The sequence below is a fragment of the Terrapene carolina genome, unplaced genomic scaffold (genome assembly GCF_002925995.2).
Source record: "Terrapene carolina triunguis isolate 2854851 unplaced genomic scaffold, T_m_triunguis-2.0 Scaffold62, whole genome shotgun sequence".
In the NCBI taxonomy this organism is placed as follows: Eukaryota; Metazoa; Chordata; order Testudines; family Emydidae; genus Terrapene; species Terrapene triunguis.
The window spans coordinates 53678883-53697730 of NW_020664413.1; the positions used below are offsets into that span (position 1 = coordinate 53678883).

The 18848-nt window shown below is 41.0% G+C and overlaps 1 protein-coding gene across 7 annotated transcripts in view; it reads right to left on the minus strand.

The window, feature by feature from the left end:
• The window catches only part of ANKRD44 (ankyrin repeat domain 44), a 208912-nt gene that overhangs the window by 115805 nt on the left and 74259 nt on the right, over positions 1-18848 (minus strand). For all 7 annotated transcript variants that reach the window (XM_024195305.3, XM_029910557.1, XM_024195302.3 and 4 more), the window contains exon 2: positions 116-199. In XM_024195305.3, coding sequence (XP_024051073.1) covers positions 116-199 — 84 coding nt within the window. The remainder of the gene's footprint in view (positions 1-115; positions 200-18848) is intronic.

Sequence of the window (18848 nt, forward strand, 5' to 3'; positions counted from 1 at the left end):
GAATCTCTAGCTACCAAATATTTTCCATGTTGTTAGATTTTTTATACTTATGGAATAATTCATATTGAAGTCATGACAGTTCATAAGCACAGTACATACACACACAGTCACTTACCAGAGCATTAACATCCTCCGTTTTGTAGATCAACATCCGTATCTCCTCTGGATCACCGCTGAAAATTGCTTGGACCAGTGGTGGCTGAGAATAGAAAACAATCATTAAAGGTTTGGTTTTTGTTCTTTTAAAGACAACATATTATTCCTTCTAACATTTACCAATACAATGCACAGACATTATGCATTCAATCCTTTGTCAGTCTCAAATCAACATGAAAAACTTATAAGCAAGGTTTATTAGCTTGCACCAGGTATATTTGTATGCATGAACACGGAAGTGTACAGAGCGGGGTCCCCATTAAAATGGCAGCTTTTGCCAACAGATACCACACAGTCAGCACAGTTGTTTCCTAGTCTAAGTATGAGGTTACCAGTTTTCCCTTAGACACTACTTAGCTGTCAGCATATGGCAAAGTTTTAATGACAATCACTCTATAGACATATTTAAGCAGAAAATAAATGAACAGCAGTGTATTTCTCCATGATTATTATGCATCTCAGGTTAGTTTACTAAAGAAAAAGCCAATAAGCACAGTTTAACTACCCCAGAAGTGAAATAATTGTCTCACTGCTTGAAATTAGGAAGTGGAATGTACAAATATATAATAAGGCAGAAAGAAGGAAAAATCTGGTACACCCATTTCTTAAGTGTTGTTGACAGGGAAAAGATGACATCACTGCCAGTTAATCAGAATGTTGACTACTTCACTCTCTCTCTTTTTCTAGGTTTGCATTAGGCCCACAGCACTATAGTATCTGAGCAGTCAAGTAAACTGACGGGACACAATCAACTTCGAAATCTACTCAATTTAAAAAATAATTGTTTCAGATACCAGACCACAGATCCTGTGCCAATGTTTGCAGTTTTACAATCACATTTTGCCTTTTTTTAAATATTTTCCTCTCCCCCTTGGTGTATGAAAAGCCCACATAAGCAGCAGGGGGAAATGCCTAAGACCCCCTATTCCTGTAAAGGGTTAAGCACATTTGTAAAGCAAATTGACTTCAAGGAGACTACTCAAGAACACAAAGTTAGACAGAGCTTAAGTCTTTGTAGGACAGGGACCTAAGTGACTATGCACAAAATGCTGTATACTGCACAATGTCAACAAACTAAAGGAACGGGGAAGACTATCATTGAAAGAGGATGGAAGAAACACTGTCCTCTGAGTTCTTACTTGTAACAAAAGCAGGTAAAAAAATTCTGACAGACATGATTTTTAAGTTGACTGTGTCCCTTTAAGAGAGACTAATCGGGAGAAGAGGCCAGGGAATTTGGGGACTGGATGGATACAGCAGATGTAAGGAGGGAATGTGGGATGGGAGGAACGAAAATGGAGAAGAGAAAAGAGTTAGTTAAGTGGACGGTTGAGGTGGAAATTGTTCCTCTCTCCCGCTATTTTGAGGATAAAATTAACAACAACATATACTGTATATACTCGTTCATTTGCCTGTTCGTTTATAAGCCAACCACCCAAAATGGATAGGTAAAAATAGCAAAAACTGTATGACACTTTCATAAGCCGACCCTATATTTCAGGGGTTGGAAAACTTTGGCGGGAAGCGGTGCAGGCTGAAGGATGTGCTGGCCGCCACTTCGCCGCTCCAGGCCAATGAGGGAGGCAGGAACCACGGCCAGTGGGAGCCGTGATCGGCTGAACCTGCGGACGCAGCAGGTAAACAAACCGGCCCAGCCTGCCAGGGTGCTTACCCTGGCAGGCCACGTGCCAAAGGTTGCCGATCCCTGTATTAGATATTCAATTCAATAATTCCATAGAGTTTAAAATCATCAAATTTTGGTGTAGACCCATTTATAAGCCGACCACCGCTCTTTGATGCGTCACTTTTTTACCAAAAATATTCAGCTTATGAATAAGTATATATGGTACATATATCCAGTTATGGATACTACACTTTAAGAAATGCTGAACACCGAAGCATTATTATCCTTCCACTTCATCGTTCTACTTATCAGGTGTTCAGTTTGTGAAAGACATTCTTAATTAGGTTCCCCACTACTGATGACGCTTTTGCAGTGCAGGCTTCAAGTTCTCCTCAAGCTCTCTCTCAGTGCTGCCCATGTTATCGACAATTGAGCTGAGGCAGGTGAAATCACCGACAATCACAACTGGCTAGTCGCCCACTAAAATACTAGAGCCTGCAATATGTTCAAAATCATCAACTGGAAGAACTTTGTTTTTACCCTAATTAATTTTCAGGTCGACTTTTGACACAGAGCTTTCCAGGGCTTTACGTGTCATGACTAGCTCGTTCATTGATTTGAAAATTAGCACTATGTCATTGGCAAAATCTACATTGGTGAGGTTCTGATCATCATGGCGTATTCCTAAACAGCATTCACTTAATGTCTAGTCAAGCACATAGTCTATGACAGCATTGAAATGTTCTGGGGTAGCAACACATCCTTGTCAAAGGCCCAACTTAATCTGGAAGAAGGAGGTTCTTTTCCCTTTTCCAAGAACACAGCTTGAGGAGCCATCATATAGAAGATGGAACATTCTACAGAGCTTGCCAGGGAGGTCTGTGAGTTTCAAGATCAGTTAAAGCGATTCCCTGTCAACAGAGTCAAAGGAGGCCTTGATATCCACAAATGCAATGTGAACAGAGCACTTGAATTCTCGTGCCTTCTCGATAAACTGGTGCACAGATGAAGATTTGCTCTGCTGTGAAACATCCAGGAGTGAAGCCAGCTTGTGGTCTGCTCTTACTCCTCAAGCTATCAGTGGCTCCGGGCAACAAGAAAGAAGCAAAATCTTTCCCCATGATGGACAGAAGAATAATGCCTTGATAGTTACAACAGTCTCATTTGCTGCCTTTACTGTGGAAGGGATTCCCTTGTTATAAATAAATTACAATGACACTATTACTAGTAATTGTAACTATGTGTGAGAGAGAGAGAGAGAAGAGATCATCCATAATTTCGTAAAAAATGATTGTAAGGCTTATGGGTCAATAGCTACCTTCAGTTACTCCTATGCATCCACTGACTAATGGATATTGTTTCTGAAGTGCACAATAGAGGAGATAAAGGTTTAGGATTGCAAAAGACGCTCTAAGATGTGTGTGTGAGTTCATGGAGAAGATAGCATCTTCATAAGATATGCCTATTTTTAGAAAAATATGCCTGAAATATTTTGCAGCGTTATTGCTTTAATTTTAGGTCAGAGTTGAGAATGTGCATCTGCTGGTGGTCATCATAGAAAAAGTATTGTTCTATTTGTTGGCTGGCAATGGGAAAAAATGGAGGTTGTGTAAGTTACGTATGTGTTGATGATGGATGTAAGATAATCTGAACTGATGATTTCCTTGATTTTCAGTCAATGCTGTTTACACATGGATGACTAACTGTACCAATGATTGTTTTATTTTTTTGGGCGGGGGCAGGGTGGAATTTCCTAGGTTTTTTAAAATGTAGAGTGTGATTTTGTAAGTAAGGAGACTGACAGATTTAATGTGATATTCTATTGACAGTTAAAATATTTATTTATTTATAGAAAATATTTTGACTGAAAATTCCCCCAATTCCAAAAGCAGCAAAAATTCTAACATGAAAAAAATTAGAATGTGAATGTCAAAAAACGCATAGTAAACTATGGAACTGGAAATAGAGTGCATATGTCATTCATGTTTTTTCTATTCCAGATTTTTAAAATGTGTACACTTGCTTTATTGATCTGGATTTTAAGTGGTGTCAGATTCCAGAGAAGAGGTCATTTAGGATGTGTCCAAAAATTTCTCTTAGAAATCCAAACCAGCAGCCAACATAAAATTTTTGTTTTATTGTTCTTCTATAATAGCTATTACATTTGTGATTATGAAATGTGTCAATAAGTTTTCTTACTGTGGGACTTTAGGTGCATCGTTTACTCAAAAAATCATGTGGATGAGAGATGTTCCCCAAATGTAATGTTCTGCTCTCCAAAATTAGAGAAGCACTTCCCCTAGGGATAGGTTAGCTCTGTTGAGGAGAAACTGAAGCAGTGAAAAAAATATCTGAATACAGATTCAGGAGCACAAAGTTCCCTTGGACTTTTCTTGTGTATGCAAAACTTTATTTAGCAAACTACTAAAACATATACCTAACTTTACTTCAATAGGGCAGTCATGAATCTCATTTTAAGCATGTGAGTAAAGCACCTTACTGAATTGAGACCATAGTGAGTGTCTGAGTAGTATACAGAAGCAACTCTAGAGGCAAGATCCTCAGGTGGCGTAACCTGTTGTAGCTCCTGTTGTAGTGGAGCAGGAGCGCCCCTATGGAGGGATTCCATGCTGACCCCCACACCTTGCTTGAGAAGAGGAGGCTGGGGGCCACGTGGGGAAGCTGATGGCGCCTCTGGGTCCCAAGGCAGTGCAGCCCAGGTTGGGCCTGCAACTGCCCCCACCCTTGGGGTCATGTGGTGCTGCTATGGTGACCAAAAAGGACCCTGTGTCCTGAGGTGGTCCTGGTGGGGCCAGGTCTGTTATCGTGGGACTTCCTGTACACCAGCTCACATGGGGGAGGGGGAAGGAGGCCGGGGGGTCACATGAGGCCGCTACATCAGCTGAAGAGTGCCCTGTATCCCTAGGGGCCCTGCTGGACCTGGTTCTGAAAGCTGCTCCCCTCTTCGCAGTGGGCCACTGAAACCTACTAAACAAGGTCAAATCTACAGGGGGCACCAGGAGAAAAGATTGCTACATCACAGCCAGCCAACAGGAGACACTCAGGAGAGACAAGTGTCCCTGTTACAGGATGCACACTAAATCAAATCACCAGAAAAAAAATCAGGACTCTCCCCTTACAACTTGAAAAGACAGTACATAATATTTGTAAATAGCGTTCTACGTGACATCCTTTGGGCTGGGATAGGGGATGCTTGAAGTCAACGGGAGTTGGGAGTTTGCAGAAAATACAGGACTTGTCCATTTGTGCTGCATCTGTGTTAGTGAGCATTTTATTTCTTAATAAAGCTACTTTTCAAAAAAAATGAACTCGGTTTTACCATTAGACTTAAGATTTTTTTCAATTTGTCTTGTTACACACTGTAATAGCGAGGATGATCTCTCTTATAGAGATTCTCCCCTCCCCCAAATTTCCCTGCACAAGATATGTGCACTCATTGTGATGGGACATGCTACTCTGCTTGGTCCTGAGAGATGCAGAAGAGTGACTGCATTAGAAAGTTCTATCCTGGCCAAAGTTCTATGAGGGGAAGAAAGGGTTAATCAGCAGAACTACAAAACAACATGTGGGGTGGTGTCCCAGCCCCACTCACCACAGAAAACTAACTATCCTGTACTGTTCTTACTCTATATTGACACAAACAAATCTTTGCTTCCTCCAGTTTCATTATCCCAGTAAGTTCCATAATATATTATACATTAAGTTGATGTAGAACACTCTACAAAACATTATTTAAAAAAAACACATTATTCAAAAGGCATTTCAAGCAAAAGAGAACAAAAAAAACTATGCAGCAAAACAAAAAGTAGAAGGTAAAAGCAGTCATACAGACAATGCAGTGAGACAGGTGACATTTTAATACAAAACAAATTAATCTATTCAAGTCTTCACAATGCTCAGTAAAGACTAAGGGACTGATTCTGCAATGTTCAAAGAATGCAAGATGAAGCCTAATATTTGTGTTCACACATTTTTTGCAGTGCCACTGTCGACAGTACAAATACAATAATCTCTTCTCTGATCCCTGTTCTATTCCTGGCTGTCAGTTTGGCTCCAGATCTTGGCTGCTTTCAATTTTTCTTTAAATAGGCAATCTATTGCCCTAGGGATGGCTAATATTTCCAGGTGAAACAGAGGTTATTTCCTGCAATTCCTGGAATCCTGCAATTCTTCTACCCAGAAAACCTCAGTGACATAGCTATGTTGTGGCAAACTTATGAGCCAAGTCACTGAAAATAACTCACAACTTTTTAAATTTTAGGTCACTTCTAAAAAGGGAAAGAGCAAAACAAATTGATTCAATTTGCCAAGTGTCTTTTCTTCGTATTAATTACTTCAAACTGACCATTTGCCCCAATTTCTGTATCTCATTTTAAAATGTGTCTGGAGATCACATCTCCAAATTACCTGAACAATTAACAAACAGTGCTTCGGAGTTAAATGAATCAAATAGAGACAGAGATAACATGCCGCAGACTGGTTAAAATCTGGCAGTATTTTGCTGTGTTAAAAACGAGGATGACCAAAAAAATAATGTAGGGAAAAATTTGATTTATTCATCAGTTCTGCTGATAACAGACTTTTCCCCAAGCTTAAATGAAATATGTGCAGGACTAAATTATACATTATCTTTAGGATTATAAAGAGAAGATTTTCAAAAGCACACATGGGTTTCAGGAAACCAAGTCTTACTGGCTTCCTAATCTCTTAAGTGCTTTTGGAATTCTCCAAATTCCTTGGGACATGAAATGTCTTTAAATTTTGTGTACTGTATAGCATTTGAGCACAATGATGGCACCAAATCAATAAATAATAAACATGGTGCATTTGGTAAAAAATTATTCTCGCTGCATGTTTCCAGAATTGGGTGTTTCATTGTCCATCTATTTCTATACTCTGTAGCTCATCAGTATTTTAGCTAGCAACCCTTTTTCATACTATATTTATTATATAGGAAGGACAGAGATCTAAGAACAACACTATGCCTAAAAGAGTCCACAGAATCCAAGAAGATATAACTTCTGAATGAAGTGAAGACCACACAGTAAAAATCTCTATGGAGATAAATCCCAAATTACAAGAATACAAATAAACCAGGACTACTCTACTGGCCTCTTGATAAGGAAGACTATATTGAGTGCACAATGCTGATCCTGATGGGGGCCATCGGTGCTACTACTGTAACCGCAAACCCTACTCACCTCCAATCCCACCCCAGAAAACAAGATCCAGAGTGCGGACAACTGTAGTATGAACTGAGCCAGGAGTTACCTAGAATAAACCCAGGATAAACCCATGGTTGTCGGCTTTATGGGCAGAAGTAACTCTGACAGTGTTATGCCCAAATACAGATGCAGGGCTATGCATATATATAGACAGTATATATGACCCTCAGATGGTGTAAATCAGTTTAGCTACTTTGACATAAATGGTTTGATGCCAATTTACATTTGGCCTTCTGTCTTCAAGCGGGATCCAACCATTTGCTTTCTAAAGAGCGAGGAGCTTTCAAAAGAGCTTTTCACTTGCTCTCCCAAACAGAAGTCAGCAAAAGAGTGTTAGGTTCAGAATGTCAAAAGAGATAAAATGGTCATCAGCAGGACAGAGCAATAGAAACCATTGTGGTGGGCCTGCTATGTCCTGAAGACTTTATGGGGAGAGGAATTCTTTATTAATTAATAGCCATTTCCACTTTGGCTGTAACTGTCCTCTTAATTTCTCAATATCCTTAAAGCCTCACTCACACATGCAAACCCACACCCACCCCTGTTCTCCACTAACTCCAGATCCTCTAGAGACAGTCAGCATCCCCTCATCTCCCTCTATGCTATGCAACAGCTGCAAGCAAACAAACACAAAAATGGAAGAAAAATTGAACGTTTGCTAATTTGTCTTTCTTCATAGTTTCTGATTTATGAAACAATCTCATCTCAGATTATCATAAACCTACACGCACACCACTTAAGCCAAAAGCTACAATGTTAATAATAAAAAACAGATTATAATCATCCTGCCATGTGCTGAAGTATTTCAACTGCTTATATCTCCACTTCTTTACTTGTGCCACATTTGGGTGCGAAATGGTTGAAAATTATTCAACAAGTAAATCGCACAGGTTGTGTACATCTAAAAATCAATTCCTGCATAACTGAGAGCTAGGGGCTCACACTAATGAAGAAAGAGACTCCTCGTATTTATTTAACCTTCATGAGCTCAGACTAATCTGTTTTTAAAGCTCTTCCTTACCCTTCAGATCTAACTCTTATTTACAGTTACTTTCCTAGATAAAAGGTCTGTTTTCTATAGAGCTTGGTCAAAATATCAATATTTCCATGATTACATACCATGCTTATAAAATCATTGTCCTAACGAAATCTGAAAACACAACATTCAGATCCTGAAGCTGTTACTCAATTTCTATCTCACTCAGGCAGCAAGACCCGGATTTTCCCCCCAAATGAAGAAAATATCTTAGATTTATTTGATAAAGGAACAAATGCTGATGATACTATATAAATAAGTTACAGTTGCACTTTAAGTAAACAAAGCAGTATTAAAATCTCCTCAAGAAGATTCAGCTCAATTAAATATTGGTCACAGAAACTGGTCGAGGATACTTAGAAACCTTTGAAAAAGATTTCATCTTGCAGTAGGCTGAACAGATGTCCCGATTTTATAGGGACAGTCCTGATCTTTGGGTCTTTTTCTTATATAGGGTCCTATTACCCCCCACCCCCTGTCCTGATTTTTCACACTTGCTGTCTCCTCACCCTATCTTGCAGCAATTTTAAATCCACAGGGAGATAATCTCAGAACATGGCCCACATGCTGTGACTGAAACCCAGTCATTGCTGGTGTCTCTTTGTTCTTCCCTGCTATGGCTTGGAGGGAATGAAAATTTTCTGACATTTCAAAAGGGGAGGGGAGGGGGAAGGAAGGGCAGAGAAGGGATCATAGAGAACAGCTTGATTTGTGCAGTCCCATTGGAAATGTTAAAGATAAGTCTCTCAAGCCTTGGGGATTTGTACTACATTATATGCTATCCAAATAGCATTACAATTGACCACTGTGACAATACAGCCATGTGGGTTAAAAAAAAACCAAAAACACAGCAGCAGGGGGAGGAAATTTATCTGCCTAAATGTTCTACAGGAATGGAAGCTCAAATGCCATTTTGACTGTTCTGCATGATATTTCATCACAAGAAAAGCACAAGGGCGGGGGCGGGGGGGGATATTAGCCAAAAACAACCCTCACCCCCACATTGGTATCAATTCAGTTTTCCAGGATATTTTTTACCAGCAGATTCACTTCCACCCCTCCCCCACTTTAAAAGACTCATTACAAAAATGTTTCCCCAGTTATCTACAGCATTGACTAATTAATGGATAGGAAACAAATATTGCATACGGTATTGGAGCCAAACCATTTCAGGTGCTAAGTGAGAAAAAAAGAGTCATGTTCAAAATGGATACCTATAAAACAGCCATGTTAGAAAAGGCTAAACATTTAAATAGTCCTATTAAACAACACAATTAGGACTGACTAGAGGCCAAGTCCTCCTCTCTCTGGACTCAATGGGATGTCTGCCATTAACTTCAAACTGGAACAGAAGCAAATACTAGATCCAAATCTGGTATTCAAAAGTTCACACACATTTCTGCTCTCATTAAAGGCAATGCAAGTTATGCTGTTGATTTCATTGGCAGCAAGACTGGAAGCCCTGAACTGGGGAAGGAAACCGACTTTTCAGACATAAGGCCTGGTCCAAAGCCCACTCAAGTCAATACGAGTCTTTCCACTGACTTGCGTGGGTTTTGGATCAAGCCCATAAAAGCTACTGAGCACAGACAAAGCCTCTTCCCCAAGTTCACAGTACACCTATAAGCATGCAAAATTCCATGCAAATTGGATATGATACTGTGCATTTTGCAGCTTTAGTGAAGAAGAAAAAAAAAGTGCTATGAAGAACATTAATTTGTCCACATTTTCACTGGACATTAATCCATAAAAGCGGCAGTTATTGAAGTAATGTTGTGTGTGAGGCTACAGACATTATGTTTGTACAGAAAGACAGAGGGCCAAATCCAGATTCTACTGAAAACAACAACAAAAGTCATGGAGTTTAATAAAGATTAAACAAAATACTAGTGCTTGTTATAACCACAACAAAATCCACAGATCCCCATCACGTTCAGTCATAGGCAACGGTGCTTTTTCTGTTAGCTTGAGTCTCATGATGACACACTATTATGAATATAAGTATTTGGTAGGCATATACACTCTAGTTCTCTGCTTTCTGAGGTTATTTCTGTTCTGTGCACAAACTATTTCTTCCTGCTCTTCCTCTTTATTACTGTTAGTACATCAGCCAACTCATGACTCATGCTAGTTGCAGACTTTTGTTTCTCAGTTCCCTCTCCAAAAACTATTCAAGTATCACCAGTGCTAGTAATTGCTAGTCAGCTCACATTATTAATAGGCTCGTTTATCCAGTTTCCACTATCCCCAGCAGCAATTATTCTTAACAAAACATCTCTTCCTAACCTGTCAATGAAAGGCTCATCTTGTGCTGGTAGTGTCAGGATCCAAATTCACCATCAAGTTCAGTACAATTAAAAACCATAGTGAATACAGCAGAACACACTTCTCAGATCAATAAAACTGGGAGAGGATGGTGATACTTTCCATTTCATATGAGGGAATGTTTTAAAGTTGAGCCTCAATAAGGAATTTGGATAGTTCAAAGAGAAGAGAACAACACATTGATTCAGTTTTTATGCAGAAAATTCTCAGTGAAGCAATCATTAATATCTTTGTACAGGACTCCAATACTCAAAAATTCTGTGCAATCTTTGTTAACACAGGAGTTATTTTTTTCTCCAAGTGAGGCAAGAAAGAGAAGCTGCCAAATCTGTCAGTTTGAAAGATGTTTTCCTGTAAATTAAAAAGCTTTTGCAAAAGTCTACAAAATTTGTGAGAAATAGAAAAGTGATTCTCTTGTTAATTCTTTAGGCTTCTCCTGATCCACAGGCATTCCTAAAGACAATCATGTGACACAGGAAATGCACTGCAAATGAAGCTGTGCTTATTGCAGGAGTAGGCATAACCGCACTAACTTTAATCTAGCTAGCGCAGCAATGATAGCTGTGAGTGTGTGGCAGTGTGGACGCTAGCTGGGCTAGCAACACTAGTATGTACCCATAGTCCCCAGCAGGCTTGTACAAGGTTGGCTCCCCGACACCAAAACCTGTGTTAGATCCTCACGACCATGTAACCCTTGCCAGCTAGATTAAAACTAGTGTCGGTATATCTGCAAGCCCCCACACCCCAACCCCGCTGCCTGGCAGGAGCACCGGGTGGAGCAGGGCAAGCCCCCGTGCCCCGACCCTGCTCCCTGGCAGGAGCGCCAGGCAGGCAGAGTAGGTCGGGGCGTGGGGATGTCCATTTTTCTGGGGGCCCCATAATTGGCCTGGGCATGGGTCCTGCTGGCACAGTGGCTAATCCGCCACTGGTCTCTCACTCCCTTCTGACCAGGGTATTTCCAAGCAGCACAATTCTCTGCCTTCACTGCCTTATTCCCAGCAGAGGCAGGCTGCCCAACCACACCTGCTTGCTTTCTCTTCAGATGTTAACATGTGTAATTACTACGGTTATAAAGTACCACACTGCACTGCCTATGCAAGCTTATTTTATTCCTGAGGTAAAAAGCTCGGTGTTAGCTCAGAACAAGTGTACTCATGACATGTTTAGTCCATTCTTTATACACTTCAGGGGTCTTTGAACTGGAGTTTCCAGGAACAGGTACATTACAAGACAATTGGCTTCTCTCACCACAGTGTAGCTTCAAAAGGATGAATTCAAAGTGGGTCATGTGTATTCCCCTCACCCAGCAGGTATTTCCTAGGAATCCCACTTTACATGCAAGGTCCCCAAAAGTCCTTTGAAGTTCCTAACATTTCCATTAGTCAAGTCCCTAAAAAAGCTACATACAGTTCTACAACAACACAAACAGTTGCCTCTTCAATACACTGGATGCCAAAGGCACCAACCCCAATTAGTAAGGTGTAACTTAATTCAGGGAAGTTTATCTTAATTCCATAAAGTTTGTCAGGATATAGCAGGATACTGTCAGTCTGTCACACCATGATCTTTGCAAGTACTCCAGTCACTGAGGTTACAAACAAAGGATGAGAACTTCAAGTGGAGAATAAGCAGCAAGAACAAATTACTTTAAAACACAGATCCAAATTTCATAACAAAGTCCTTAGTTTTAAAGCCAAGGGTAAGCAAATAGGATATCTATGCAGCAGAGCTTATAAAAAGGGGTTCCCATGAAGCTTCAGTGGTCTCTAAGCTCTACTATTCTAAGCAGTCAGGTGTGGGAAGAAAGAGGGAAGCATCTTGGATAAGAGAGAGGTCTGTGACACAGTGGGCCACTGGAAGTTCACTAATCTGTCAGCAACTTGTCAGGTCTGACATACTCACTACACCTAACACACTGCTGCCATGATATATACCCAAAAGATGGCATGTAATATATCATTTGAAAACTAATAACTTACTTATCATTAGTATTCTCACATGATATACGTATGGGGTGTGTATAAAGTGTTATAAATATACACTAGACTGTTCTTAAAATGTGTTTGGCAAGCAATGTATAAGCACAAGACCGTCTGCCTTAGACAAAGGAATATGTATTAGCTTGTGTGACCAGCCTGGTGGCCAGGCACAGATAAGGAAGGTACATTTACCTAAAAGGTAAACAAAGCCATCAACTAGTGAGTGGGGGAGATAGCCTCTTAATTATCATAACCAGTTGCAAAAATAAACATGGTGTCAGCTCCCTAGTGCAGTGGTTCTCAATCAGGGGTCCGGGGTCCCCGAGCAGGTTTCTGCGGGGCCGCAAAGAAGGGCCAGTGTTAGACTTGCTGGGGCCCTGGGCAGACAGCCAAAGCCCCATCACATGGGAGTGAAGCCCGGGACTCTGAGTCCCACCACCTGGGGCTGAAGCCGAAGCCTGAACAATGTAGCTTCACCGGGGCCCCTGTGGCGTGGGGCCCCAGGCAGATGCCCTGCTTACTACCCCCTAATGTGGGCCCTGGCTTTTATATGCAGAAAACCAGTTATTGTGGCACAGGTGGGCCGTGGAGTTTTTATAGCATGTTGGTGGGGGTCTCAGAAAAAAAAAAAGTTGAGAACCCCTGCCCTAGTGGACACAGCAAGCTTAGCCTCCAGGAGTGCTTCCTGCGTCCGGAAACAGGGTCAGTGAACTTTGGGAAGATATAAGGAGAAAGGAAAGCAATTTTGGCATCCTTCAAATGAAGAAACAAAGGAACGTTGAGATCTGTGAAGGATACTGGCCAGAGAGTCTGGTCAGCCATGCTCAAAAAGAGACTTGGTGACAATCTCTTGTCTGAACAACAGAGAGTCTAGTTTGTTAAATCTGGTTTTACTTTTAGAAACATTTTTACTTTTGTTTGCTTGTTACCCTTTCTATCTTTATTCCTTATTCTTAGTATCACTTAAGCCTATGACTTTTGTTTAATAAACTTGTTTTACTTTTAATATAAACCAACACATGAGTTTATATTATAGGCTATAATATATAATATGTAATTATATTATAATATAATGTATTATAATGTTATAATATATTGTATTATTATATTAATAATATATAAACCTATGATTGAAATAAAATAGTTTGTCAAACCCCAGTTAAATTAATGAGTTGCTGTTTACTGACTCTTTGAAAGAGCAGCAAACTTAACTTCTGTGAATGTGCCAGGAGAGGGCTGGACACTAAAGGCAGAGAGTTTGAGGGAAATACGGGGAGGGAGGTTGGTCACCTTGCAAGGAGCAGCAAGGCCAGTGGAAGCCAGGGCAAGGCTACTGTACTGCGAGCATGTAACTGGTGTCAGGGCTCTGAACCAAGGCTGCACAGCACAGAGATGCCGAGTTACAGGACAGGTGGTAACACAACCTCTTACTGCTCTGCGTCTCACTTACTGATCCATGGAACGTGTGTCAGCTTCACTATACCTAATAGTAACAAAAAATGCTTTCAAGGAACTGAATATTCATGCACATGGTGCCAGACTTGTTTTCCCTTGGAATTCCTTGGTGGCAGTGAAGAGAGCTTTAGGGAAATTATTCCTGTTTTCACAAAGTATACTGTTTCCTGTTGCTTGTTTCTGATCTAGTACACCTCTACCCCGATATAACGTGACCCGATATAACACAAAGTCGGACATAACGCAGTAAAGCAGTGCTCCAGGGGGGCAGGGCTGCGCACTCTGGTGGATCAAAGAAAGTTCGATATAACGCGGTTTCACCTAAAACGTGGTAAGATTTTTTGGCTCCCGAGGACAGCATTATATCAGGGTAGAGGTGTACTGCCCTTGTGTAGTTTAGCAGCTACAATGTAATGCAAGAGTCAGATTTTTTTTAAAAGATTAAAGTTGACTATAATGTTACTTGTATTAATAACACTGTAACCGTGTGAAGCTGCATATCAGTTCATAACAACACTTCATCCCTATGTTTGCATTTGGAATGTTAAAGGTGGCCTGGAGATCGGTTTAGCACATTAAACAGATGTTTCACCTCTAATTTGAATCTGGAACACATTAGCAAAATTAGTTTGATTCAATATACCCTGACAACACCCTTGCATTCAGCACTAACCACACAACAGAACCTGACAACAAGCTCAAACTCTGGCTGCTGAATGCAAGGTTAGCTGTCAACAAGCTAAGGCCAAGCAAAGAAACAAAATGGTATACAAAATAGTATCACTCCTGAAACCAACATTATGATCTTCAAGATCATACATATGATCTGACACACCTAGTGGCGTACGAACTCCAACACTCTACAGATGTCGCCAATGGTTTTGTAGAGGCTTCAGTCAATCAATCAGTCTAAAACAGGGCCCTGAGAGCTGTAATGACAATCTGCTCTTCTTCCCCAGGAGCTTTTATATTCAGGGTTCTACAGCTCTTATCCCTCCCTCTTCTTCAATATCTACACATGCTTTTGAAAAGATTGTGAGATGCCAGATTCTTGTCAGTGCTAATGATGTTCATCCCATAACTTCTTATTAGTCACAATCAATCCCGTCACAAAGACATCACTATGCGTGCATGCGATTAGCACTTGGATGAAGGGCAACTGGCTCAAACTGAACCCAAGACAAAACTGACATTAATATTGTATAAACACTGTGATGAGATAGCCAAGATGTTGACGTCTCTTCCATCAAAGACAAATATTCTCAATTCATCAAGGTACTGTGGTCCAAAATCTCAGTCTTACTACATTTATCATTAGTCCAGCCTATAGCAATAGTGGGAGCAACTGGCTTCTTTCACCTCCACTTTGACAGGAGGCTGTGCCCCTTCCTCACAGAAGAGGTTCTACCCATAGTGATTCACAATAAACTGTTGTAACTCTTCGTATCTTACGGTGAAGATGGAGGCAGCCTAGGCATTCAGATTGTGCAGAATACAGAAGTCCACCTACTAGGTAGGGAAAACAACCAAGAAAACATTTTAGCAGTGCTACCAAGCCCCATACTGGCCCCCTGTTCACTTTCAGTGCCAACTCCTCACACACTACTCTTGATCTTTAAAGACTTCAGTTTGTTAGTACCCAGCTACATTAAAGACCACTTCTCCACTCATGAACCACAGAGATAGCTGCACTCCTCTAGGGCAATGCAGCTAATAGCTCCCAGAATGAAACTCTCATTACCTGGAGACAAGGGGCTCTCCACTGAAGACATTTGAATGGGGTGGAATGACAGCCAAGCCCAACCCCAACCATTTTCACAGAGCATGTTGCAAGACTCATCTGTTTGTAAAAGCGGTCTCACAATAATGGATGACAAGGAATTACAGCATGCAAACCAACCATAGAAAGTAAAAGCTGATGAACCTGAGAGACATAAGGCGCACAGTCCACTATGGACACCTCTATGCAACATTTAATTACAGTGCATGGTGCTCAGATACTATAGTGTCTGGAAGTAATATAGGTTAGATAGATAGAAAAAGATTTCAAGTTCTTAAAAAAAAAACCCTGTATCATTTATTTTAAAAACCTACGGACCAGCTCTCAACACATTGCTAGGCAGTGCCACAGATTATTAAACCTGAAAGAACTTTAAAAAAAAACTAATTAAACTTTAACATTTATGCTGTTTATTTTTTTCACATCCTTCAGTTTGAACAACGAAAAAGTAGTTCTGTTTCACTCTTTCATACACAAGCATAATTAATCTTATAAAATAGAATGTTGTAATGTTTGGGTATGTGGGAAAAGTTTAAAATTAAAACATTTAAATTCATTAAAACATTTCTGTTAAAAACATTTTAGTGTTGTTTTTTTAAAAACAAATCTATGCCTTGAGCCTCAAATAGGCTTTTATAAAACAATAAATCATTATTTGCTCTCCAGTTCCATCATATATAGTCTGATATTGTCTTTTTAAAATTTCCCTGTAAACAGGCAACATTACAAAAAAAGCTAATTAGATAATTTATGGAACTGCTTATTAGCCAAGTGGCAGCTTGCCTTACAATATTTTGGTCTGTATTATTGCAACTGAGCATTATTTAGAACATTTCTCTAATGATAGCAACAAAGAAAGTTGGCGATCATCAGTTGAATTGCTAAATTCAGATGAGCACACAACTAATTGGGTAATCAAATCAGGAGATGCAAATTGGCCACTTCACTAAATAACTACACTGCATTACAAAAAAAACCCAACAAATGACGACAACACCAGTAGGATTTCCCAGTCGAGATCTATTTCACTGTCCTTTGACGATTTCACAGCCTGCCGCTGCAATCAAGCCCTGGTGGAGGTGTTGGGATTCTAACAGCATTTCCTTTTAACAGTGTTTCTCTCAGACACTCCCACATTTACAGGTGTTTCTGCAGTTCAGGGAAAAGCACATTAGAGGGACAGTGTTGGGGATAAATTTGTCGCCACCTATTCTACACCTAATCAATGGAAAAGGTCAGGGCTTTGGTTTCCGCGCTTTCAATCTGGTTTACATGAGCACCTATGTTTAAGCTTAATTTTTTAAACTGCATTTTCAAATGGTTAAGCACAATTTACTTTTCTTCTCATTTGGGTGCAGTGGGAAAACGGGCCACCATAGTTCACCATAGTGTTGAACTTTTAGGCTTGGATTCTCAAAAGCATGCAGATTTGGCTTAACTCCACTCCCATTGAAGTTAATAGTAAAACTTTCATTGACTTCACCAGGAAAAGAGGCCAATGCTGAGTGGTTTTGAAAATCCCATCCTTATAAAGTTCAACTATGAAACCTTTGGAGACATGAGAATGTATTTCATGGCAACTTACTTACATTTTACTCCACAATTTGACATTCAACAACATACACTGTCTCCAAATCATGGGAATAACCATGGGTACTAGGATGACTCCCCCGTATGCAACCTCTTCATGGGCCAGCTTGAGGAAGAATTTCTGGTTTTGTGGTGCATTTGCCTGATATACACCTGTGAGATTTTCATCCTCTTGACAGACGTCCGAAACTCCCTCATACATTTCCACCACAACTTCAACAACCACCACCCATCCATCAAACTCTTTCTAGAACACTCCCATACTTCAACATTGGAACCCTACAGACAACTATATATAAGAAACCCACAGATTACCACTCTTACCTTCATACATCCAGTAGCCACCCCAAACACAATCTGTTATCTACAGCCAGGCATAGGCACCCACTCCATGGGTGCTCCAGCCGGCAGCCAGCTCCTCTCCCTCTCCCGCAGCGCCTCCTGCTCACCAGTGGCCCCACCAATTAACTCCTCCCCCTCACTCCCAGTGCCTCCTGCCCGCTGTGATTAGCTGTTCTACAGTGTGCAGAAGGCGCTGGGAGGAAGGGGAGGAGCAGGGATGGGGCACGCTCAGGGGAGGGGGCGGGACTGGGCAGGAAGAGGCAGGATGGCAGAGAAGCAGGGGCAGGAAGAGGCGGGTGGGGCGGGGCTTGGGGAAAGGGGCAGAGCTTGGGGAAAGGGGTGGAGCAGAGGCAGGACTTGGGGCGGAGTGGGGGCAGGGGCGGGAAGAGGCAAGGTGTGGGTGAGGGCTTGGGGGAAGGAGAGAGGGGTTGAACACTCCCGGGGCAAGGAGGAAGCCGGTGCCTGTGCAGCCAGGCACTCAGATACCATAGAATATGCTCCGAGGAGAAAGTCCGGGATATACACCTTAACACACTTAAAACTGCCATCACCAAACAAGGAAATTCCACCAGAGAATTAGATCACATCAAGAAACAGGCCACCCAAATACCTCAAGAGAACCTGCTACAACACAGGAAAAAACAAAACTTTCCAACCACACATCCCTAGTTGTCACCTACCATCCTACCCTGGAACCCATACCGGGTATCATCAAACAATTACAACCCATATTCGATGGGAACCATATCCTGAAAGCAATCTTTCCTGAACCCCCTCTTCTGGCCTTCAAACAAACTTGCCAAGCTCATCATCAGAAGCAAGCTCCCCACAGACCAGGACACACCAACTCCAAGTGGTACCAGACCCGGCCAGAACAGACAAAACTTGTAGACATATCTCCACTGCTGTAATGATCAATACCCTGCCCTCCTCACAAACAACACACCTTTCAAGATCCCTGGGTCCTACACATGCCTATCACAAATTGTGTTGTACCTCATCCAGTGCACTAAATGCCCCAATAACTATGTGGGTAAAACCAGACAATCACTATGCTCTCAAATGAACTCACACAGAAAAATGATAAGTGACAAAAACATCACATCACTTACGGGTGAACACTTTTCCACAAAGTGATCACTCCACATATGACCTCTCGGTTCTCATCCTCAAAGGAAATCTACACAAAACCTTCAAAAGACGAGCCTGGGAGCTTAAATTCATAACTTTGCTAGATACTAAAAATCATGGACTTAATAAATACCCTGGACTTATGGTTTATTACAACAATCTGTAACCTACTAAACCTTCCCCC